Source organism: Phalacrocorax carbo, chromosome 2 (genome assembly GCF_963921805.1).
Source record: "Phalacrocorax carbo chromosome 2, bPhaCar2.1, whole genome shotgun sequence".
Taxonomy (NCBI): Eukaryota; Metazoa; Chordata; class Aves; order Suliformes; family Phalacrocoracidae; genus Phalacrocorax; species Phalacrocorax carbo.
Window position 1 is genome coordinate 6,187,658 of NC_087514.1, and position 26,303 is coordinate 6,213,960.

A 26,303-nucleotide genomic window follows, 5' to 3' on the forward strand; every position below is an offset into this window, starting at 1 on the left:
CCTTTAATCTATAGGCTTAAAGAAAATTTTATAGTTCCAAAATTCCCTCGCAAGCTGCTTGTAAAATATAGAAAATTAATTTTTTTAATGACTTGTGCAACCCCTTTAGTCAGTGCACTACTTCATGCAAGGCTTGGAGGCAACCAGTAAATCTCTCTGGTTTGTTCCTCCAGAGGTGCAGTGCTTAATGCTTTGGGAATAAGTCAGATAACCACAGCCGGATGGTACTGCTGAATCAAACTGTTGAGCTGGAAGTGCTAGATGTGGGGTGAATTATTCATGCAAAAAATAAGCTGCTGCTTTTTCTGTCTTTGTTAGAGAGGTGAACTAGAGAGGAATAAAACAGTACAAGGAGGCAGAATTCTTTTCCATCTTAAGTCTTTGGAAAGCACTTATTTTGACAGCCAGAGAGAGTAAAAAGATTAGTCCAACAAAAGACTTTCTTTCAAACCCCTTTATACAATCATTCAAAATGCGACAGGTCTAAATAGTGTCTGAGCTGCAGGACTCTGACCTTACCTGTTTTCTAGGTTACCACGAGCAAACAAGTGACACCTGTGTGCCCACAAGCATGCTGGGACAGTGTGAAGATTTAGTGTCTGGCTGCTTTGACATTGACCCCAGTGTTGTCATCACAGACATCTCACCAACCCAAGCAGCTGGTCATCAAGAAAGAGGAAAGGGGCTTTCTGACCGCCTCCTGCCAGCACACCAACAAGATGTTGAAGGATGATAGCACCAGTGTGCACCTCACCCTCTCCTAAATAGTACTTCTTGTTGCCAAGGGGGACTGTGGTTGGGGCAGTGATATACTGATCTGGATGTAGGTAATTTTAAGGTAGTGGAAGAGCCTTAGAGATGGAGTTTTCAGTGAGCTCTTAAAAATATCCTTAATATCAGATGCTCTGTCAGCTCTTGCCAGGATTTCCTTTCCTGGGGAGAAAGGAATGTCAGGAACAACAAAAATGCTGTAGCAGATGATGGATACTATAACAATAACAGCAACACATGTTGAATAAAGTAGTAGGTTTTCCCTTCAGGGTTTGGACACTTTTACTTCTATCCCAGCCCTGAACTGAGACACATCTTGGCTGTCCAGAAGTAGCCGGTTTCAGTGTAGAGCGTTATGGAAGATAAGGATGCCAAAGGTTTAGATACAGTAGAAGAAAAATACCCCTCATCTATACTCTGACTTCAAGTAACTAATTACCAGGCATAGCTGGTTAAACACACTATTTAAGTTTAGAATATGGCATGATAATGTGTTTTTTTTATGTTATCTTTTAAGTATATATTAGCATGAAAGTAACTAGGACAGGTAATAAAAATGAGGGCTCTTTATACCAGTAATAGCCTTGTACACCGTACTGGGGGAATTGAAAGGGGTGTTCAGGACCTAGTGAACACGCAGGCCCTTCCATGTGAGCACAGGCAGTCCATGAAAGCTTGACTTTCAAGACTGCAGAAATGCTAGGCAAGAAAATTGATAAGATCTTGTATCTGCTGAAAGGCTCCCAAGTGATACTGTTCTTCCTAGGAATTTATACACTCCTCTAGTCTACTATAAAGTTTATTGCCATTGACCTCCCTCTAGTAAAAGTAACATATGCTGTTTTATCACAGGCAATACAGATTGCTATTTTCAGGAGTCTCAGAGAACCAGTAGCTGGTGACAACCTCCCTGACCTTGGCTATTGGTGATACTCCATCAATACGTTGACAAGGCTGATAATTCAGCTGAGAGTTTAAGCAAGACCAGAGTATGGAGCATTTCCTGCAAAAGCTGCTTTGTTTGATATTAGCGCCTGAGGCTGGAAATCCCCCATAATAAATATTTTCTGGACACATCATTGAGGCGCTGATGTCCAGTGCCTTTCCTGATTGCTTTCTCATCTGCTTTCCACATTGCCCTCCAGGCTGTTGCCTCACCAGAAACGTTCACCATTAGGAGTGTCCCAGTGGTTCCTGCTGTGACTGTTACCTTGGGCCCCTTGGGAATGCAAAGCAGGAGACTTTTCTCAGAAGCTTTCCTCAGACTTAAGAAGACATTAATGGCTCTGTCCTACTTTGAAAAGTCTTCCAATCGTGCACAATGCTGTGTTTTCTAGCTATTAAAACTTCCTTTTTTTGCTCTGGTTTTCTGGGCTCGGGTCCTGTTTTAATTTGGGGCTTTTTTTGCCCCTGAACACGGGACAGACAGGAAAATCACAACAAGCACACTAGCTGCCACCATGTTGTCCATATCAGGCCCCTAAAGGAGCCAGGCAGAAATCCAGCTCATACTCAGGGCAACCAACCATGGCCCCTTCAGTCTGGTCTTGAAATAATTATCTTGAAATAAATGTTGTAGGACCATTGGAGAAGTACAGAGTTGTTTGATCATCCTTTGGCCACGCTTTAGGGTGTGGTTGGGTGCAGTGTGGACATCTTTCCTGTAGAAGAGAATCTGGTTGCATATTACGGTTAGATGATGTAGAAGCTGTCCAGGGCCAAGCTTTGCCCATCTTTTCCCTGTAATGGGCAGATCTGGTTGTGTTTTCTGACTGCGGAAAAATGGGCTGCTTCCTGTAAGGCAGTTATTACTTGCAAGTAAAGAGACATTCGGCTGATTTGATCAGCAGAGCAGTGCATAAGAAATTGCTTTTCAAGTCAAGTATGCTGTTAGGAATCTGAGCTTCTCTTTCAGGTCACTATTTTAATTTTAATGTTGATGGACTAAAGCGTGCTGCATTTCGGGAGATGTAATCATGTTAGAGGGTTTCAGTGCCCCGTATTGTTTTAGTAGATATAATGGAGTAGGAGGCTTATGATCAAAGAGCATTATTCATCTTAAAAATTGCCATATTTATGGCATTACTGATTAGTTTATAAACCAACCAGGAAACCACACCTGCCCTGGTATACAAAAAAACACCTTTTAAATCAAAGCAGCTGAGAACAGGAAAGTCCCACCCTTTCATCCTGTGGTCGAGCATGGTGCAATGGCTGGGTAACACTAGCTTTGTCCTTGCTAATTTAAGCAGGTACATTCTTTCCCCTTTCCCTTGTGGAGAGGACTGAGAAGCTACTTGTAGGATCTCATTTTCACTATGGCACCGACAGCGTGGCCCCTCCTTGGTGGTTGAGAATACAATGGATAGCCCGTATTTCTCCTGTCACTCCAGCCCAGAAGTGCTGTACAACAGACTAAATGGCCAGCAAGATGTTTGAGGAAAGGTCTGAGCTGTTTCCAGTGCAGCCAGCCAGTGCCAGGTGAAAAATCCTGTTGGAGAAATGATTACAGCATCACCTATTTTTTCCATTAACATTGTGTTTCAAGGCTGAATTAAAAGCACCGTGCTGTGTCCCTCACAATCCCAGTTCCAGTCTTAAAGTCAACAGGGAACATACTCATTCCGAAGTGCTTCCAAGCACATGAAATAAACAAAATAATAACACTAATAAATATTATTTTCTTCTCCTTAAGTTGGAATAACCTTAGAGGTGACTTTAAAGCACAAAATAATTTTTAATTTTCCCTAGATGTCTTCCTTGCAGTCCCACCTGGGCAATCTGCCTTGACTATTTCTCAGCTCAAATGACAATATTTTGGGTTTGCTTGTTTCTTCTCCCACTTAGAAATGGAATGGTATCTGTTCAAGGAGGCTCTTACAGTAAGTGGTCAGGATAGCAATCTTAGGATATTGCTAGTCTGAATTTAAAAACCTGCATCCTTTCTTCAGTCCTGGAGGCAAACGAAACGGTGTAAATATAAGTTATGTGTGATAAGTGAGCATTTTTTTTTTTCTTTAGTTCTGCCTCGTTCGGTGCACAAAACGGATCGCATTCCCTGTGAGTGGAACACATCTCACCTAATTTCGGCAGTCTGAAATGGAATTTCTGCTGAATGGAAGGAGGTGGGCACTGCCGAATAGGGATTCAGCCTGTCTTTAGATAGGTCCGAGACAGATGTGATGAGTCGTCCTCCTAGAGACTCCTATGTTTCTCTGCTGACCCACAGGGAACCGAAGTAACCTGTATAGATCACATGCCTCCTGTTCAGACAGCTAAAATTAGTAGAGATGCCTCTCATCCTCAGCACAGTTCGTCATTGTTTGCTGTATGGCCTGATGCCACATTTTCTGTATGCTGCTGAAATCCTCCAGCAACCAACGTGTCCATTACCTCCATGGCTTTGGCTGGCAAGGGAGTATCTAAGAGTGGAGGCAATCTCACCAGCTATAGACCTTTACTAGGTGAGGTTTAGCATGCAACCTGAGAATCCTAAGCCCTCTTTATGTCAATGGAAAGAAACACGCACTTTTGGCATCTGTTTTAGTATGAGATTAATCTTTCCCTAGAAGTGCCTGTATTTGACTCTCCGTGCCTAACTGAATGAGAGTCTATGTTATTACCCTGTCTCGAGAACTGACATTTAGCGAGATGAACCCCATGTGAAGTGCTCTGTAAACATGAATTAATTTGTTTCATAGCTCCCTCTAAGGAAAGTGGAGGCAATATCTCAATTTGACACAGAACAAATTAATAGTGTGATTAAAACAAAACCATTTGCTCATTTTGAGTGTGGACTCTGACACATCTAGGGCTGAACTTTCCTGTGGACCTACATGACATTTTTCAAAGAACAACCCTCATTCACTCTTTAATGAAAAATATTTCAAGAAATTTGCAATTTGCCGATCCATAACCTGAATACAGAAAATCCTATTATGATTTACTTGTGCGCTTTATTCAATCCTGAATGCAAATGAAATAGTCTAAGTTACGAGCATGACTTATTTTCATTACTGCAAGTTCTGCTTGCAAAATAGTTTTAATAACCTTGCATATGTTTCATGGTGTTATTTAGGCTTTCTAAACTGCATTTTGTGAGGGAATCTTAGGGCAAAAAAAAAAAGAGATTGATTAAATCTGAGCCTTAACTTGTTTGCATTGGAAAAGCATTCTAGTGTGCACACCTTAGCAGTTGCTCTTGATGTGAACGTTAGCCTGTGTTGTCAGAGAAAGATGAGAATAAGTTTGGGTCTGAGCTAATGATGGGAAAACTTAGCAAGAAGTTCTTGTTACTGTATCTTGCTCTTGTGTATTTTGAGCAATGGAGCTTTATGAGCTCCATTAGATGAGAAATATTCCAGAGCTTGAGGACTCTGGTGACCTGACATTACGACATCACTTGGGCAGCAATTCAGCCTTCACTGTTCACAGCTCAGCTGCTGTGAATAGTTAACAATTTCTCTTGCCAGTCAGTGTGGTCTCTTCTTACCAGCAACACTCAGCTGCCTTCCTCACATTTCTGTGGTTGCTGTAGATAAAGGGTACGTACCGCATGGTGAGATGAGCTGTGGGAGGGTTTATATGGACAGGCCATACTGTTTTTTATGTGATAGCCAGGAGGGAGCTCTCATGTTCTGGTAGGGTCTGTTTGCTACGATTTATAGCTGCAATCGTGGCTGATTACAGTATGTCAGGAGAGTGTATCACTGGAGTTGTTGCAGAGGTGATTATGAGGTGGAGCCACGAGGCCCTGGAGCATCTTAACTGCCTTATTTGCCCTCCTGAATGTCCAGTAATAGCTGAAAATAGAGTGGACAGGAGGGAAAAGCTGTTGACAGCCAGGAAAGTTACTGTAATAGAAAAGGCCTCAGCTTGGCACCAGGCAACAATTTCTGTCTTTGCAAACAATTAAGATTATATTTCCTCAGAAAAAAAGCTATTTCTTTTGAAAAAGCTCCATGATGGAAGTTTTCTGTTTTATTTGCTGTTTGCTGTCACATCTTGATTTGCCTCAGGACTGGCCCACAGAGGTTTGTTTGCATCTATTTATTCCTTTATATTTGAAGAATAATATCATTAGCTGGGTGCCTTTTCCTGTTACATCTGTTTTCAAGCCCTGCTGTGGCTTGCAGCCTCTGGGTTTTGAAAGGTTCACAAAGGCAATTAAGAAACCCAAGAATCTTAGGGCCTAAGTTCACCACACAAAAATGTTTATCTATCCTATAAAAGTTTTAGGAGCTCACTAACTGAACAAAGTTTAAAGCACTGCCATAGTTTAAAATCAATTTACCAAAATAAGCTAGTATAATATCACCAGTTTTGTGTGCTAGAATTACACCCACAGGAGCTAATTTGTGTAATTGTGCATGTGTGAGGGAGAGAAGAGGTTGGAATAGCCCACACGAAAGAAAAACAGAGGTTGTCTGCTCAGTCACTCTCAGCCTGGCTTTTGCAGTGTCGCTGCCTCTAACTCCACAGTGTGTCTGGTTCTGGGAGTGGCTCTTATTTTGGATGTGCATCACAGAATCAGAGAATGGCAGGGGTTGGAAGGGACCTCTGGAGATCATCTTGTCCAACCCCCTGCTTGAGCAGGCACACCCAGAGCAGGGGGCACAGGAACGCGTCCAGGTGGGGTGTGAATGTCTCCAGGGAAGGGACTCCACAGCCTCCCTGGGCAGCCTGTGCCCCTGCTCTGGCACCCGCACATTAAAGAAGTTTTTTCTCATGTTTAGCTGGAACTTCCTGTGTTCCAACTTGTGCCCGTTGCCCCTCGTCCTGTCATTGGGCACTATTGAAAAGAGCCCAGTCCCATCGTCCTGACACCCACCCTTTAGATATTTATAGGTATTGATGAGACCCCCCTCAGTCTTCTCTTCTCCAGGATGAATAAACCCAAGCGTCTCAGCCTTTCCTCATAAGGGTGATGCTCCAGTTCCCTGATCATCTTGGTAGCTCTCTGCTGGACTTGCTCGAGCAGTTTCCTGACCTTCTTGAACTGGGGGGCCCAAACCTGGCATCCTGTGGAGCCAGTTTGGAGCTAAAAGCAGGATGGTTCCATCCATACAGTGCTGCACCTCCAGGAACTAGATGCATTCAGGAGCATGGCACAACTGTACCCTCGCTGTCCTTGGCAGGGTTTAGCAGCTGGGACTTCATGTCACAGATGTTCGTTGTGGCTGGGACCATATTGACTGTGGAGCTGTGTAGACCCACGTGTGTGGTTTATGCTTGAGTTAATAAGCCTTGTCAGAACAAAGTCAGAGGCTTTACACAAATGTCTGCAGTCAAAGTTAATAGCTGATAATCATGACTTGATTGGAATAAGTTATATTAAAATTCTCTAAAGAATATATGTAGTCCACTGTCTTGGACTAGCAGTTTTCAGTAAAGACATGGACCTATTAAGGTGGATCCAGAGGAGGGCCACAATCCAGAGGGGTGGAACACCTCTCCTACGAGAACAGGCTGAGAGACTTGGGGTTGTTCAGGCTGGAGAAGAGAAGGCTCCAGGGAGACCTTGTCTTGGCCTTTCAATATGTAAAACGGCCTTATAAAAAAGCTGGAGGGAGACTTTTTACCAAGGCCTGTAGTGATAGGACAAGGGGCAACAATTTTAAACTGAAGGAGAGTAGATATAGGTTGGAGATAAGGTAAACCATTTTTTTGATGAGGATGGTGGGACACTGGAACAGGTTGCCTAGAGAAACTGGGGTTGCCTCATCACTGGAAGTGTTGAAGATCAAGTTGGATGGGGCTTTGAGCAACCTGATCTAGTGAAAGATGTCCCTGCCCATGGCAGGGGTGTTGGACTAGACAATCTTTAACGATCCCGTCCAACCCAAACAATTCTATGATTCTATGGTTCTATAATTCTATGAAAAAGTGTTTCAGTCTGCACCTGTGCATTTTTCTACATAGGGATTAATGAATTATACAGCATTTCCAGGTGTTGTGGCAATGCAAACAATGACTTGATTTCTGGAGAACTCTATTCTAATCTCTTCAGGACTTGTTACAGTTTGAATTTATGCTTCTTTTTGAGTTTTTGGACTAAGCAGAATAGACCGTGTCAGAATCTTGTTCTGGCTTTTCCCAATAAGAACAAGGTTAATCTCTGAAGTGCTGTGTTTGAGAGCTAAGATAACTACCTAAGTACAGCTGAAGACATGTCCCACTGCCCGATCAATGGCTTATATTTATATTTCCATTATGGACAGGATTTGACCTGATGGATTCGTTCAGTGTGAAAGAGATTTTTGGAATGAAAGAAAACGGAATTCAGAGTGCTTATGTGCGACTTGGAAGCTTTCCTGTTGTTCAGCAAACTGAGTGAGTACCCTGTTTTTTCACCTTATTTTCATCTGAGCCTCTGCTTTACATTGTTTGGTTCCTCTAGGTTAGCCTTGTAGTAGTTATCTAGTACCTACACATATATTGCTGCTTTGATCCTTCCAGTTCTGCTGTCACAGAATCTATAGAATGCGGTCAGGAGCCTCTGCAGCAACTACAGGCTCCGTCCTGGTGGAGTATAAGCTGTTCTCAGTGTACCTCAATGGTTGTGAGGGGCAGTATCAAGAAATTCACAAAAGAAATTAAGGCTCAGTAAATAGCTTTTAAAAGGAATATTTGGTAGCAGTCCCATTGAGATATATATATGCTAATTGTAAGAGACCAGTTCCTAGTAGATGTTGTTATCCATGAGCTAATATGAGTTTTGGACCCCTAAAAGAATGAGCAATTTTTAATCCTGTGTCAACATGGATTAAATCCTTGGAGCCTTTTATGACCTGAGGCTGCCAGTTGTGTCATAGTCTATCAGAACAGTTTCTCTTCGGGTTGTCATTTGAGTCCTGCTAGCATTAGCCTTGAAAAGAGTGAGTGCATAATTTCACTGAGTAACCATAAGCCATAGATTGAATTGTCATCATTAACATTTTTGCAGTAAATTTCTCTGTGCTTGTTTGAACTTCAGCTTAAAAAATCGATAGTAATTCTTTTCCTTCTTATGGATGAGGGCTGTTATTTTTTATTCTGTTTTAGCTCTTTTACTCAGCTCAGTGCATCTTTGAGACTGCCCCATGACTTACATTTGCTTGATTTCACAATATTTCTTTCATCCTGGAGCCAACCTGGATTGATTTGCCCTTTTCCCCTCCCCCACTCTCTCCATATAAACACACAATCTTTTTTTTTTTTAAAAAAAAAGTATAAATATGATACACTGAAAGGAAAACTGTTTGCTCTAAAGTCCATAAATTATGTCAAGTCCCAGAGTAAGTAAATTCCTGATCTGGGAGAAGGCCAGCCAACTAAAGACACCTTGGTCTTGATAAGTAGTATATAAATAACTGGGGTGTGTGGCAAGGGGAATAAACCCATCTTGCTTGGCTCACAGCAGTCTCTGGGTAGAATCTCTGCTTGCTGCGGCTTGTAACAACTAGTGCCAGTGTGCTTTAGCACTGTAAAGCATTACCACCAGGGCTACATAGAGAGAAGCCCTTGAAGTGAAGAAGTCCAGTTTGCACTTCAGAAATGCTAGGAATGATGATCTACTGAATCTGATACTATGACAAATAGGACTAGTGCAGTCCTTGTATGTATAAGCAAGAACTGTCATGTATGAGCTGACTACCTCCACATCAGGCAACTCAGTCACCACTGCTGGGGTGTTATGTCCAGTCGTTGTTACTATCAGTAGATAGGAATGGAGTGAGTGAAAGTTTAAATACTGGGAAACCCGACTAACTGTCAGAAATTCAAGCAGTGCAGTGTAGTCAGGTAAAATTCAGAAGTGTTTAGCAGCTGAGGTGATTGCTGTCTGTAAGAACCCCTGGGCAATCAAAGTTTAGCAAAGGCTCTTTGGTGCTAAGGGTAGTGGTAGATTGAAAGTCAGTGGCTTAACTTTCTTAATTAGTAATTGAAATGACTAAGCTTCCTTTTGAATGATTAACTGAAACATGGAATTAAAGAACTTTTGTACTTCCAGCCTTTTGTATTTTTACTTCCATACACCTGTGGTTTGGGAATGAACCCAAATGGATATACCACCATGGTAGGTGTTCGCGTATTTCATTCATTTTAACCTTTGGATGTCAGGATTCAGAGATTGTGCTATATGCACCATCACTGTTCACAGAAAATGCAATCTTATAAAGCTGCACAAAACTGATAACTGGAATAATAAACAAAACAAAAACATCTGCCCGGTCTTGCAAATAACCTCAAGCAACATTTAACAATTGATAACAACATCTCATAATTAGATACAAAATCATTAACTGAGTAATACATGTAATTGACTTTATCACCTGCTTAAAGGATTTGTATTTTTTTATATAAGCACTAGTACTTTTACAAAGTGCCAGCTTAGCTGCCTGGGAAATGTGCCTATTCATCTTCCGATCTGGAGCCTACAGCTATGACCTTTCTTCCCATTTGTGATGAAGCAGCCTGTGATGGTTTTGTGAACAAGCAAGCACAACAGCCAGGAAAGCGGCTGGATCAATGTACTGGTCACTGAAGGACTTACAGGTCTCTCTAGCTGGCTGAGGGCTGCTCCCTAAATCCGACTGGTGCTTCTCCCCACTCCTCAGGTAACTGGGGCCATCCTACTGTTGCTTATGGCTCTTCAGTCAGTCTTCTGGCCAAAGCTGTGCCCCAGGTTTCTGGTTTGGGGAACTAAAACATGTTTCTCATTATTATCGTCTTGGCTAATGCCAAGCTTTTGTCTTACTGTCCTGTTCTGTTCTGCATCTATTCCCCCGAGTCCTGGCTCCAAAGCTGTCCTCCTGCCCTGTCCATCCCTCAATTTTCTCTTGCCTGATCTGGGTCCAGCCTGGCTTGGTCCTCATCCCAGCTGCCATCTCACAGAACTTCCTGATGCTTGGCCTAAATTCTAGTCATGATCTGTTTGCTCTTTATATTGGTACAGTGTTGTCTTCCCCAGTTTCTGAGTCTTGGGGATTTTGGGGCATGTATATCTTGATGTGTTTGTCTGGAGGCTTTGGCTCCTGACATCAGCTTTGACTTCAGTTACCTGCATCGGGTTTCTCCATGAGCTCTTGCCCTGATTTCATCATTTATTCTTCAGAGAAGAAAATTCTACCCAAAGCTGCCAAGACATTCTACACTAAACATGAAACCTGTTGAATGCTTCCTTGTTGCTTACTTCTTCTCAAACTTATGTTTCATATGAGGAAAGGCAGAGACTACTAAGGTTCTTCAGCTTAGAGAAGAGAAGGCGTAGGGTGCGATCTTATCCATACAATACCTGATGGGGAGGAAGTAAAGAAGATGGAACCAGACTCTTCTCAGTGGCATCCAGTGACAGGACAAGAAGCAATAGGAACAAACTAAGAACATGAAATTCAATCTGAATGCAAGAAAATCCTTCTTTAGACTAGATGATCTCTAGAGGTCCCTCCTACCCTCAATGATTCTGGGATTTGCGATTCAGTGCTGCACCTTCTCCCACTCTCTGCCAGCCCTTTCCCTCAGTCTTCCCCCATACCAGAGGCAGCTGTTAGGCCTGGTATGTGGGCTGTCCCAAAATTTCTCAAAGTGCTGGGGTTGGAAAAAGGCCAAGATGCTGTACTGAGGTCAGGGATGAGAGACATGGCTCCTTGTTCTAAGGAAGTGGTGAGAGCAGACTTCCCAGCTGAAGGATCTTGCTGTGGTCCCTATCTGATCTTGTGACCTCTATTGCCAGACAAGTGCTTGTCATCTAGTAAAGGTTGGGGGCTGAACTACTGGAAAGCAGCTCTGCTGAGAAGGACCTGGGAGTGCTGGTGGACAGTAAGTTGACCATGAACCAACAATGTGCTCTTGTGGCCAAGAAGGCCAATGGTATTCTGGGCTGCACTAAAAGGAGTGTGGCCAGCAGGTCGAGAGAGGTTATCCTCCCCCTCTACTCTGCCCTAGTGAGGCCACATTTGGAGTGCTGTGGCCAGTTTTGGGCCCACCAGTTTAAGAAGGACAGGGAGCTGCTCAAGCAAGTCCAGTGGAGAGCTACCAAGATGATCAGGGGACTGGAGCATCTCCCATATGAGGAAAGGCTGAGAGACTTGGGTTTGTTCAGTCTGGAGAAGAGAAGACTGAGGGGGGATCTTATCAATGATTATGAATATGTAAAGGGTGGGTGTCAGGACGATGGGACTGGGCTCTTTTCAACAGTGCCCAATAACAGGACGAGGGGCAACGGGCACAAGCTGGAACACAGGAAGTTCCAGATAAACATGAGAAAAAACTTCTTTAATGTGCGGGTGCGAGAGCAGTGGCACAGGCTGCCCAGGGAGGTTGTGGAGTCTCCTTCCCTGAAGACATTCAAACCCCGCCTGGACGCGTGTGGACTAGTGTGGGTAGAGTCTCCTACTTCTAACTAAGTAAAGGAGATGAAGTTTGGCAGAGGTGGAATGACTGAAAGTTTTTCTGGTCTTTTAGAGAAGAAAAGACTGAGGGGAGAGATGGTAAACGTACAAAAGGCTGCAGCCAAGAGGTGGGAAGAATTTGTTCACATGGTTCCTTGTGGAAAAAGTTATTTCAGGAAGACTAAACTGCAGCAAGTGAGATATAAGATAGACCTTTTCTGTAGCATGGTGGATAGTGAAACACAGGAAAAAATTGCCTAGGGAGGTTGTATCTGTTCTATCACTGAGGTTTCTGAACTAAAGGCCAAAGAAATGTCTGCCAAGGCTGTATAGGTGGGGTTGATTCTGTGTTGTGACAATCATTCTGCAACCATTTCTTTTCCTTTATCATTTTTTTTTTTCTTCTTTTCTGTCATTCCAAGAGACTCTGGTGATGTGATACATACGGACATGAACTGGCTTTCTCCAGCCTTGTTTCAGACATGAAAAACACTAATAGTCAATGAGTTACACTGAGTATTAGCAGGTTTTAGCTGTTGTAGAAGTGGTCAAATTTCCCACATACATTAATCTTACCCTTTCTCACGAAATGCAGGCGCCTTATTAATTGTTGTTACATTCAATGTCTGAAATGAGAATACTCTTATTTTTCTCCATTGTGTTATTATTATAGATGTAGGATCTCACACTAATTGTCACAGATGTAGGCTCTTATGCCAAACAGAAGCATGTAGGAAGGAGGATATATCGTGAAAATAGCAATAGCATGGCAATGGCTAAGACAGTCTCCTGCCTGGTTATTATAATTTTTTCTTTGCAGAAGCTGGGATTCAGCTGACCTTGGAGTTGGGTTAATTAACTCTTAGACTAACCTGCAGCACCAAGGGACTCTCTTGTCTTGGAGTTTTATAATGGCCTTTTCTGCAATCCATCCTGTTGTCAGAATTATAGACTAAGGGGCTGGCAGAGTGCTCCCTGTAGGCATCCAGCAAAGCTCCATAATATGGATCATCAGTTCAATTCAGCCTTGGGTGAAAGAAGGAAATAAAATATTTCTGGGGACAGCAATTTCTGCCCTTGGATCCCTAAGTTAAGACGGGCTTCTAGACAGAGATCACTTTTTAGTATGAAAACTCATAAACAGAGTTTTTGTTATTTATGCAGCAATGCATCTGTGTAAAAGATGCAGGGACCAAGGACTTCAGAAACAGCTTTTATCATATCTTCAGAGCAACAAGAGTGTCTTTAGATTTGTTTTTGGCACAAAGCCTTTCTCTGTTGGCAACTTGCAGCCAGTTCTTCAGCACCTTTAAAAATCGGTTGAGGGTGACAGGTAATAGGTCATTATAGCTTTCAGTCAGTTTCAATCTACCTGATGGGCCATCTGTCAGCCTCTGTGTGATGAGGTGTGGCCAGACGCACGAGGATATTTAGGTACCTAACTCCCAGTTATTTCTGTGGGCATTAAGCATCTGAAAGCCCTTTTTCAATTTAATCTCGCATGGTGATATTCCGGTTCCCAGCTCAACGGTATCCAGAAAGACTATATTAACACGGAGGCTAGCAGTGGGCTATTCCAGATTTGATTGTAGGTTGTCAGGCCCAAGGCTTAACAGGATATCTTGGGGATTAATTTCAACCACATACTGCTATACCTCCCTGCTCAGCAAAGCAGTGATGCCACAGTCACAGCCACTGCCTTTAATTCATAGTTGGAAAGAAGCACAACTGCATATGCAGAGTTGAAAAACCATTATGGAAAGGTAGTATCGAAAGCATGTGTCCCGCTGCTGTTGATGTGATGACAGCAAATGTGCTATGGATCAGGAGGAGAGCAAAGCACCCCGGAGCTGTAACTCCACTACCTTGTGCCACCACGGGATAAACTGAGGAACCATTTCTCTGCTTGCTTTTCATTCAGTAGGTGGCTGGAGGTGGTGGTGGGGTGTAGCTAGGAGACAGTTCAATACTCTCTAGTGGGCACTCTGTGGGCCCAAAATGTGAGTCAGAATCCTAAACAGCAGGACAGGGAGGAAACTCATTAAACCTAAATGTGATGGTGAAGATAGGTGGTGAGGAGCGAGTGACGGTAAATGCACTAGGCTTATATGTAGCAATGACAGAGTTTGAGGAGCTGAGCCACAGGGAACTGCCCCACTGGCAGCAATGTCATATAGAAACATCCATGGTTTTTGTTCAAGAGGACAGTGCAATAAGCAACACCTTTTCAACTGTCAACATTGCCACCTTGCTGAAGTTTCTTGAAGGGGTGGATGTTAAAAGCCGAAACATGCATCTTCTCTGACAAACCTGGATACAACAAGTGTACAAAGCCATTTGACAGGAAATTTGCCCTAAGGCATGTCAACAGTGAAGGAGACCTGGCAGGGTGCCCTGTCCCTGACTGATGTGATTGACCTGACTCTCTCCTGCCAAATACCCCGTAGACTTCCTTGGTGGCTTTCTGTGCCCCAGTCATGCCAGCTGCATTCTCCATGGCAACTCTGGCACGAGAGTGACAACTGACACACTTCTTGTTTTGTCACGAAGGGAGGGAGTGTCTGGCTATTTTGTGTGCCATGGGAGAGATGGGTGCTGGGGTGAGGTGGATCTGTGACCAGGGAGGGCTGGTTTGTGAATAGCTAATACCAATAAGTGAGACAGCTTTGTCTGCTCTCCTAAAGGAATGATTCTGTAAAGGAGCTAGTCAGAGCCTGGTTCATTTTTCTCTTGTGTTGGAAGACTTCAGAAAGTGCCTGTGTCCCCAGCGGGAAGACCAGCTTATAATGGTGCATAGCCTGCATGGGCATTTTATATAGCAAAAGCCACACTAGTGGATGAAAGCACAGTGTTCTGAATTTTTAACTTGGCTAAAAGGTAGGAAATTCAAAGCACAGATCAAAAAATGACCGAATATTTTGGCATTAGGAAAGACTGGCTTTCAACCTTTGTGTAACTGCAAAACAAAGTATTTTGGAAATTTTGAGGATTTTGCTTTAAACACTATTAAGAGCCTCTAGTTTTGCATATGTTTGTGCCAGTTTCTACATAGTGATGGACTATGTCAAATATTCCTTAAGAGAATCTGTCATCATTGTTTTGCTCTGCATTAATTGCTGCTATTGTGTTTTGTTTTTCTCTTTTTCTAACGGGTGCTTATGCCTGACTGCTCACATGTCCGGAAGCAAAGACATGATATTTAGGAAAGGCCTATTTAGAAATGATCAGAGAGTCAGGCTGGCTTGGGCATGAGGAACAATGAAGTTAACTGGGACTTTTCAGCTGGAAAAAGAGATGGCTTAGAGGCATTATAAGCAAAGTTGCAAAATCATGAATGGCATGAAAAATAGAAAAAGAATAGGTTCATTGTGTTGGCCCTTATAAGAACTGAGCTAAGTACTGAACAAACACGAGGAGGCTTATTATACGGTGGGTAGCAGGGCTGTGTGATTCCTTGCCAAAGGATGTTGTGGATGTACTAAGTTTACCTGAGTTCAAGGGGAGACTGGAGAATTCCATACAAGAGAAATCCATAAAAAGTTATTAATGTAGAAATTGTAGTTGTCTCTGAATTTGACCTCTCCATCCCAAAGGGTTGGAGGTAGCGGGGATATGTTTGTTCTGGTTTTTTCTCATTCTTAGGCATCCAGTAACGGGTAGCGACAAAAAAAAATAACAACAGTGGGTTAGCTAACCCTTCTGTCCAGCCCTGCATGCTCATGTTATGCTGTGTTCTTATGTCAGGGCTGAGTCAAACAGTGCTGGTTTTGGTTACCTCAGACTTATGCATGGATCATGGTGTTGCACTGAGTAAATTTCTGCCTAATGTGTTTGTTATGTTTGATTTCAGAAGGTTCTCCTCTTCTCCCAGGCCATCAGTCAAGGAACATCTTCTTGGGCAGGCATGAGGTGTAGCACATGTTTTGGGGCAAATATTACAATATTTGTTGCTATAACTATACATTTATAGTGAGTTTCAGTGTGCCTGCCCACTGTCAGATGTCACAGGTCTCCAGCGCACCTAGAGGACAACAGAATGGTTTACAGATTGTGTGGTCTGAAGCATCAGGTGAAACTGCTTTGACATGATGGATACTAGACTGCAGTTTTTCACTGTTTCTCATTTAATTTGAGAGCTTCACCATTGTTCCTAAAAGGGTTCCTCAAGGACAGAACCACCTGGAGGGCACAAACTCATGTTCATCTCTCTGCAGGCTGCCAAATACAGCAGATTTTGTGGAGCTATGTGATATTTTTGGGAAGCGTTGCTGGGACATGCAGAGAGTTTTAGAAGTTCTTCTCTTCGCTGCTAAGCCTGATACACTGCTGTCTTTTTCCCTCCCCGTGCCAGGGATGTATTTCCACAAGGTCTGCCTGATGAATACGCCTTTGTCACTACCTTCAAATTCCGGAAGGCTTCCAAGAAAGAAGACTGGTATATTTGGCAGATTATTGACAAGTACGGCATACCACAGGTACGAGGCCCTTTGCAGCCAGCAAGAGCAGCCTTGTTTCTCTTCTGTTGCATGAACCAACTCTCTTGCCTTAACCTCCCACTCCTTTTTCCTTGTGGACTGTTAAAAATCCCTTTGCCTGCCTCTCAGTTCATTTTGCTGAAAATCCTTTGCCTTTAATTCAAACTCTGGAGGAAGGTTTGCATAGATCTTCATTGTTGTTAGCATGCAGGTAGATGTATTAGTTGGAAAGGGGGAGGAAAATATACCATCCTTTCTTTTGAAACCACTTTTGGGGATTTGGTTGTTTTTTCAGGTAATTCTGTTTAGGGAAAATACTTTGCCTGTGTGGGAAAAGGCAGCTGCACAGATGTACCACAGAGCAGTGAGCTATGTTAAGTTTTTGCACAGACTTCTAGATATCATGCAAAGGCATTATGGGTTCCCTACTTAGGATGTGGATGTAACACCTGTTATCGCTCCACAACCCTGATCCCTGGATGCTGCAGTATTTGATCTAATAATTTTTGTCAAGTACTCTCATATTCTCAGAGTAAAAAATGCCGTAAGAGTGTAGTAAAGGGCTGTCTGTCCCTGTATAGCGTGTTCTTAGCAGCATGCTATAGTTTAGGGGTTTGGTGTGCTTGAGGAGGGGGTGGTTTGGATGGGCTGTATGCTTTCCTGCTCAGTACAAACATGGTGCTGATGGCGTTACCCAGGACTCCAAACCGGGCTGTCAACATGGGCTCACGTAGCCATGTAACGCAGTATTGCTGCTTCGGGACTAGTATCTGAAAGGATTTTGGCAACTCACAGTGAAGGACAGGTGCAGTTTGAAGATTTAGCTGTCTGAGTTTCAGGCAATGGTAAAAGGTTCATATGAAAATTATTATCAGCAACACTTTGTTACATGAAACACGGTTTACTGTGCTACATGCATTCCTAATTCCTGCAGAGTGAGAATGTGTATATCATTCAGTATTTCTTGGAGACAGCTGAAAACTTGAACTGCTTAGGTGTGGAGAGAAAATAGCACTCAAGGTTCTCATTAATATTTTCAAAAGTGCCTTAAATTCTGGTGCCAAAAGTGCCTTAGAGCATCATGAGCCTTGTTTCATGTAAAGTCAGTAGTGGTTTGGCCACTACATTGCAGACCTGCAGAGCCTAGAGACTGCGGACACTTCTGAACTAATGCTGATCCAAGCTGGCGCTTCCAGCCAGCACGGTGCTCAGCTGCGTGGAGATGTTGGGTCAGATCTGGAGGCAGCCTACTCTGGGCTGCTTATGTCAGACAGCTCAGTGCCAGCGTGGCCAAACTCCTTCCAGCTCTGCAGCTTGCGGATGCGCTGTTTGCTCCCCTGGCTCTGTGCTTTGCTCCGTTCCCTGCTGCTTGCTGGTAACTGCCTGACTTGCTAAAAGAAGAAATCAATTTGTAAATGAACCAAAAGTATAATGTCTTCAAAATCCTATTTTTGTCTGCCCCATACCTTGCAACACGGTGGTGGGGTGTAGCAAGGTGCGGTTAGGAATGGTTAGTGGGGGGAGAAAGGCAGAGACATGAAAAGGAAGGAAGATGGACAGAGGCAGTGGTGAGATTTTGATTCTGCAGTGTTCAAGTGGAGTGACATGATTTAATACAGAATTAAAATGGAATTTTTTTCCACTCTCACTTGAAAATACTTTGCTTAAGAATGGTCACTTAGGACCTCATTTCTTGTGTGTTACACTTGATTATTTTAGTCAGAAAGGAAAACAGTTGAGGCTCTCTGTCCTAAAACCCTTTTAACTTTCCCATATCCTTAGGCATTGTCTCTTCTATTTCTAATGAACCTGATTAGGCCAGGAACCAGTCTTCAGCACAGACTTTAAGTGGCATGGCCTGGCTGTGTCCACACTGTGCAATACACAGTCCTAGGTCTTCTCTGAGCCTAAGGCATAATCATTATTGTGTGTTTCAGTTTTCTGTTCAAAGCATCTGAAATAAAGCGTGGGCAGTGCTGCAGCTCAGCAGACTGGTTTCATTCCAGGCAATGAGGGATTTGTCCACGCTCCATGGGATGGTTGAGGACATGTACTAAAGAGCACAGAGCCTGCTGGGAAGTACCGCATGGTACAGAGAGATCCAAAACAGTCTCAGCTTTGTCTCTCTACCTTTGAATAGATGCCTCTGACATGTGCTACTACCCAACCATGCCCAAGCATTGCCTGGGAGGCATCAAGGTGGCATGTGCTGAAACCATGCCGAGGTCTGTACTCAAAAGTCCTTAGGTGCTCATGGGTCTGCACCCAAGCCTGTGGCCTGCCCCATCTCATTTACTAGAACAGGTGTAGGCTCCCTGTCCAACTTCATATCTCACACAAAACTCTGACCTCTTCTCTTTGTCTGGGCTTCTCAGCACATGCCGTACCACCCCTGACTTTGGGGTGTCAGTCACAATGGCGGGCAGGCAGAAGGAAGGACGAGGCTTTGCACTTTAAAGGCAAAATAATTTCTGTCTGCCTATAGGTCTCGATCCGACTGGACGGAGAGAACAAAGCTGTGGAGTACAATGCCATCGGGCTCACCAAGGACGCCGTGAGAGTGGTCTTCCGAAACGCACGAGTCAGTGATCTTTTTGACCGCAGCTGGCACAAAATTGCCCTCAGCATTCAGTCAAAGGCTGTCTCACTTTACATAGACTGCAGGCTGGTGCAGATGCTACCTATTGAAGACAGAGAAAATATTGACATTCAAGGAAAGACTGTGATTGGCAAACGCTTGTACGATAGCGTCCCCATTGATGTAAGTACTGCACGTGCCGATTAGAGCTGGGGTAACGTTCAGCATTTGGTTTGCAGCATGTGACTGGGGTTTTGGGGGTTATGTTGTAACTGACCCTTTTCCTGAAGCAGCATCACTGAGACGTTACCTATGTTACACAGCTAAGACAGACTGGCATCTCATCATACACAAGACTTGCCATCTTTCTATGCGAGACTCTCAGTATCTCCATAACAGAGATTAAAAATGAGAAATTAATTTAATTTTTCTGTCTAGTCCTAGAATGTTCTATAGTTAAAATCAGAGACAAAATTATCCACAAATGCTGTCAGGCTGGGTATTGCACTACACACATAAAGGTCTTTTACTGCCTGATCTTGACATTATGAATGTTTCCACCTGTGATAGGAGGAGATGGGGAAAAAAAAGAAAGCTTGTTAACTCAGGACAGTCATGATATATTCTCAGTTTCACAGAAAAGATACCTGGTATTAAATCACTCTTGCTCCATTTGAACCAAAGTTGAGACCTGCAGGTTGGACTTGATTGTCCAGTAGCAGTGTTAACCCGGTATAACTTCTCTGTGGTTGTTTGGTGTTTTGAGACTCCTGTAACCTTTCTTAGCTGTGCAAAATGGATGGAATGTGGATATTAAATGTGCTAATAGGATTTTTTCACGCAGGAGTAAATGATCAGAAGATGCAAGGAGCAACAGGAGAAAAATTAACTTTATGTCTAAATGAAATTCTAAGAAGGATGTAGGTGGTCAGATTATGTCTTCTCAGACAGAAATTTGGCCAGGACATGGGGATTAACATGCCTCCTTATTTGTATGAAAACCTGCACCAGGATTTTAATAAGCATATTCTGGATCTCATTAGCTCAGCACTCTTGAAGCATGCTGAGATATTGGTCCATTACTGATACACAGAGAGATAAATATTGACTACAGGATCCATAGAGTCACTATGAATTTAGCCACATCTGGCTTTTGTTTGTATTCATCTGCACTGTTTGTATCCAAGCAAAAGGACAGGCGGTTTTTAATAATTTACTGTCTCTGAGACTATTGCCTCACTTTGTCTTCTAGTTTGATCTTCAGCGAATGGTTATTTACTGTGATTCTCGGCATGCTGAGCTGGAGACCTGCTGTGATATTCCCTCTGGACCAGTAAGCTTCCTTCTGTCATTTATTCATTTTCACATGAACATTCTTTGTTGAAATCTATTACATAAATCAGGGAATATATGACAGTGTAGGATTATAATTTTTTTAATGATGGTGAGAAGCCTAACTATATAATTGGTAATGCAGCAGCACCAGAAGAGGATCATTGCAGAGGGATGAGTATGAGGAATTTGAAGTTTCCAAGTTGCTCTTTCTTTGTCAGACTGTCAGGGGAAACAAAACCCTGAAGTGATGATGGAACAACAGAAATTCAGCATGAAATATTCAACATGTTTCCTACTGGTTTTATTTGGAAACAGCTACAAGGGTGCCCGTTGCTGCTTAGTTTCCTGTGCTCAGCTCTCATTAGAAACTTCCACCCTCTTTCCACTCTTACCTCCTCGATCCTGTTAAAGAGATTCATTGTTCATTTTGCCATGTTTTTCCCCATTGCTTGAACAAATGGCTTTTTTGGGATTTCGTTCCTCACTATGACTCATTTTACTGTACGTTATCAAGTAATGGCTATGCGGTTTCTCTAAAGCGGGTTGAAGAGAAAGCTTTCTAGAGTCAAAGGCTTCATCATGACCTTGAGTGTTTGGGTGTAGTGCCAGGTCACGGTCCTGACGGAAGCACCTCCCCTGGAAGTAAGGCCCACTGTTGGCAACGAGCAAGTTGGCCACCTCAAGACTGTCAACTGCTCCTGTCCTGCTGGACAAAAGGTGAGTGTTGAGTGTGTTTCATTTGAGACATGCTGGCTGGGTTTGGAAATAAGGGTATGACACCATGCAAGTGAGTTATAAGAAGGGCTGTCTTTGTTCAAGAAGCACTTTAGACCTAGTGGTGGAAAGGACTTCATAGAAAGAGCCATGTGTTATTCACATGAGTTCAGGTGGGGTGTCTGTACAGGTAATGGCAGTCTTTCCAGTCATTTTCTCTTTACCTAATGCAGTGATTTTGATCATGCTGGTAGTCCTGGTAACAACCTTGAAAACAAAGTGGTTATTCTTATCCAGCCCAGTTATGTGCATCCTTTTTCAAATAAAAAAGAAGATATTTTGGAGGTAAATACAGGCAAACTGAAAAAAAAAATCTCATAGCTTTAAAAAGCAGTGTACTTGCTTACATTGGCTGTGACCGGTACCTCTGAGAAGCCAGCTTCGCTGTCACTGCTCTTGAGGGCATGTCATTTTTAGTCTGTTCTCCATTGAAGCCTGGAAACATTTTTGTTGTCCTCAGCTGTTGCTGCATTGAGCCCCTTGCTCTGTTGTATAATGAGAAGATCAGTCTGACTAATCATATACTTTTTGTCCTAGGGGGAGAGAGGTCCAGTTGGCCCTGAAGGTCCTAAAGGTCAAAAGGTCAGTAATAAGTACTAGTTCATTTGTTCAATAAAAAGAACAACAAAGAAAACAGTTTCAAAGTAAGCGGAGGAGCTGATTTTGAGAAATAGGAGTCAATTTGGCATATGACTGAGTTCAGATAGTTTTGGAAGAGCCTGAGAGTGCAGGAGACTCTGTCCATCTTGTATCTTTGCTTCAGGCTTGCATCTGAGCTTCTCTGTTGCTGCTTTATGTCATTCCTAGAGTAAGTTTGTTCCAAAATCTATTCCTGTAGCTTTTAAACAGGCATTTTTGCAACTCAGTGTTATTCTCTAGGTCATGCACAGCTTTCATAAGTCACCTGGAAAACCATGTGCTGCTCCTGTGCTGTGCCTTGCTCAGCAGTACTAGATACCCATAGGTTAGGTAGCAGCCTCCCAATCACACTCTACAAAATTTCCTGAGACTAGAGCAAAGAATTAGCCACAATCTGTTATCTTTAGCAAGACTGAATCATGAGCTCATGTTAAATATCCACTCTCCTCAGGACTCTTCTTCCTAGATAGCAGGGTAGGAGAGTGGTTGTGATCTCTGCTCCAGGTTTCACAGTGCAACCTCTATGTTATTCTGCATATTCTGCAAGCTTCTTTGATATGTACATGTGTACATTCAGCATTCCACAGATTTTCCTTCTGTGCTTGGTTACAAACAGAGCTGTCAGACAATTGACTTACAGGGAGCGCTTGTACTGGAAGAAAACACAGATATGCAACATTGCTGAAGAGATGAAAGTTGGTGGTTCCCAGTTTCACCATCTGTGTGATTAAAAAGATGTTTGAAAACAGTTTGTATTCAAAATTATTTCCATCTGAATCACTTCTGCAAGTTCAATCAAGTGACTGTTTACCTGTATGGCGAATAAACTAATTACATCCCACCAGAAGTTACTCATTTATTAGGAAACATTGTGGGAGGAGAAAGGAGAAATCTCTGGGCTTTGGAAGGTCCTCAGCAATGTGTTGTGGGTTTTTTGGGGCAAGGCTTGTTTCAGGGAGAGGTTTTGGGTGATGAGGAGATGTGCTTTGGAGTATGTTTTCTTTTGGCATGAAAGAACATGGGCACATTAATGCTCAGATGTGCCTGACTGAAAATGCATAAAATGTTTCCTTATGCTTCCACTTTATATAGCAACTTTCTATTTTAATCTGTGACAGCTTAAATAATGATGGGTTGTTTTGAAGAATGGCAGAGTCATGACTATTGTGAGGACGTTGCAGAAGGATGATGATGATAATAATAAAAGCGCCTGCAGCAACATACCGTTGTCTTTCACCACTTTGCAAGGTCTATGAGCTGGTGAGGATGTCTGTTGGTGCACTGCTGGGGTGCAGGAGATACCAGTCAAACACAAAATAGTGTATATCCAAGCACCGCATCAGCAGATTTTCAATAACAACCTGAAATGGCTGTCCCACTCCTGCAGGCAGGGTGCTGAAGAGCTCTGCAGGTGTGTGTGACTTTTCCCTGGCTGTAGTGGTCCAAGACATGTATACAGCCGAGGCAGGACCGTGTCAGAGTCTCAGAGAGCTGGGGATGATGCCATTTAAAGCCAGGCTCTGACAACAATTTGGTATAAATATGATGATTTGAGAAAAATTACTTAGCTTCTCTATCTGCTAAATAAGGCAAGTAATAGATTTTTGCTCCTGACTTGCAAAGATGTTATTAAATGACATTTACCACCCTTGACAGCAGTTCATGCACCGCTATTGCCAAGGACCAGCTTGTCACAGTCCCTGCTCTATGTGCAGGAACTAATATCTCTCTCCTCCTCTCTCCCTGAGACAAGCCTTGCCCCAAAAAACCCACAACACATTGCTGAGGACCTTTCAAAGCCCAGAGATTTCTCCTTTCTCCTCCCACAATGTTCCCTAATAAATGAGTAACTTCTGGTGGGATGTAATTAGTTTATTCTACCTGGAGCATCCCAGGTGGCCATGAGGAAGAAAGTGAATACTGTTTGCAGCTCCCCAGTATTACCACCTGGGACTTGGTTAAGGAAAGACTAAGGCCCCACAAAATTATGAGTGGCTTCTGCATTATGTGGTTGTAAGTGTCCATAATATGTTTTAGGATCGTTCAACTTGACCTCTCATTTCTAAGGTCCAAGGGTTGTGCTTTAAAGCTTTGTTGTCATGTAATGAGGCAGACTGTAAAGCTTTTTTAAGGTAACGAATATCAAAGATTTCCATTTGTTACTGGAATCCAAGAGCTGGGGCTTCAAGAAACACACGCAAAAAATAATCATAAGATCTATACTTTATTCTTAGGTTTGATTAGAACAGGCTAACAAGTAAGTACAGCATAAGAAAAGACCAAGCATTCATTGTCTAAACAGAGAGGTGGGAGTGAACAAATGAATAAGGAAAGAAATTATCAGGAAAAGGTGGAAACAGAGTGACATTAGGACTCCCAGTCAAAATTCATCATTTTATCTGTAGACACCATCGCTACTGAGCATCTCTTATTTGGGTTGGATTGCAAAGCTAAACTCTACCCCTAAATAACTGGGGCCCAAGGGATATTTAGGTAGGCTTCAGGTACTTGAGCATTATCCAAAAATATTTTACAGGCTGATAGTGAGAAGTGCCCTTTGGAAGACTATATGGCCACATAAGAACCCAGGAAAGCAGCTGGTTCAGCTGTATCAGAAACACAGCACACAGCTGGTGGGAGTCACCTGAGAAATTAATCCTGACAGGGGATACTAACAGGGAGAGAGGTCAGTGTTAAAAAACCAAAACACCTCCCTTTGCCCCAAAATAGGGACCTTTGGAGCGGTTGACAACGATAACAGGACTGTGAAGGTCCTTCTCTAAGCTAAGACAGTTTGGGGGTTTGGTTTCATTTTCTTTTCCCTAGACCAGTAGTAGCTGGTGGATTTTTCACTCTTTATCCAAAGAAGGAATAATGGCTACGTGGTTCTTTCTTTTTTTTAAAAAAAAAAAAAAAAAAGGTCAGTTTGAGGGTCTGTTAAGTAAAGTGAATGTGGCTGTCATCTGAGTTGAAGATGGAGAGATTAGTGTCCAGGCTCTGCTATCCTGAGCTCCCATAGCATATTCCTTCTTTTAGGGGAGGAGGTTTGGCCAGGCTTTTCTTATCGTACCATCTGACCAGTGCAAATATACAAAGTGCAGGAAGATAATGAGTTTCTGTTCCTTCTCTAATTTAAGTTTCCAAAGGCAGGGCAAAAACTGGAGTGCTTGCAGTTATTAGAAAAAGTGAAAAAAAATCCCTCAGGGATTACCACCTCTGCCTCAACCTCCCATGCTGCTAAACTGAAGGTAATGCATGGGAACACGGCGTACGTGTTTTGGAAGGAGATACAGTAAAGGGTGGTACTGGGGGAGAGGGAGGCAGGAGATAGCTTTGGAAGAATTGGCTAATGTGCCTGAAGCTGGGCCCTATTGATAAAGTTTAGATGCTAATGACAGCCTTGTCTACTTTATTTTCCTTACGTACTTGCTCTGTATGCTGTATCTGCAGGCAGCGAGGCTGGCTGGTCGGAGCACTGGGTCAACAGGCTTCTGCTCTCTTCCAGCACTGCTGTCGATCCGAATTTAGAGAAAATCACATCTCTGTGAGATCTTTTTTTGTCCACATCATAGAAATGACATTGCTTCCCTGCCTTTGGGAAGTTTGTGAAGTCCAGTGTACTAGATAGGCTCCAGCAGAATGTATTTTTTCCTCCAAATTAAAAGGGAGTTCTGATATACTTTAAGTGACTTAAAAGAGACGGTTACATAAAAACTTGTATGAATTTTGCCACAGCCTTCTTGAATTGACTGTGACATTGGTTTTGCATACACACTACTTGCCCTGTGAGGTTTCTTTCTTTTGGCAAAAGAAAGATAAAGGTTAAAGAAAGAAACTTTCATATTTCTTGTGCTTTCAAAAGCCTGTCTTGATCTGAGGAAAAGAAAGCACGATCCCGATAAATGTTTCAGTGTCTGGTGCAGTTCAGCCTGCTTTTTGGGGCATAGGTCAGGACAAATTGAATAGAGTGACAAAATTAAATCCTACTGTGGTCCATGTGGGGAGATTTGGGAAGTACAGGGGTCATTGGACATGTTGCTGCCGCGGTACTGGAGGGTCGTGTTCCAGGTCTGAGACTTTTTCCGCTTAACGCCATGTCTGTATTGCAGTCCAAAGTGCCTAAACCCCCTACAGGCAAAAGGTGATGGGAGGTACCAATAGGTGAGGACTTTGTGTCTGTTAGTGACAGACGGGGAGCCCAGCACAGCTTATTTCTGGGATACACCTTTTGGGTGAGAATCAAGGAGGAGCTAGGTGGAGGTGTGTGGGCAGAGCCCTCTGCTCTCCAGCAGCTCCTGGTGCTAGAGGAATTGAAGGAACTGCTGGCAGCACTGCACGTAGCCGTTAACTACTCTTACTGAT

At 43.0% G+C, this 26,303-nt stretch overlaps 1 protein-coding gene across 3 annotated transcripts in view; it reads left to right on the forward strand.

Moving 5' to 3' along the window:
• COL22A1 (collagen type XXII alpha 1 chain) overlaps positions 1–26,303 on the forward strand; it is a 263,312-nt gene that overhangs the window by 94,754 nt on the left and 142,255 nt on the right. For all 3 annotated transcript variants that reach the window (XM_064442038.1, XM_064442040.1, XM_064442039.1), the window contains 6 exons: positions 7,992–8,103; positions 16,492–16,615; positions 19,101–19,376; positions 20,446–20,526; positions 21,132–21,245; positions 21,840–21,884. In XM_064442038.1, coding sequence (XP_064298108.1) covers positions 7,992–8,103; positions 16,492–16,615; positions 19,101–19,376; positions 20,446–20,526; positions 21,132–21,245; positions 21,840–21,884 — 752 coding nt within the window. The remainder of the gene's footprint in view (positions 1–7,991; positions 8,104–16,491; positions 16,616–19,100; positions 19,377–20,445; positions 20,527–21,131; positions 21,246–21,839; positions 21,885–26,303) is intronic.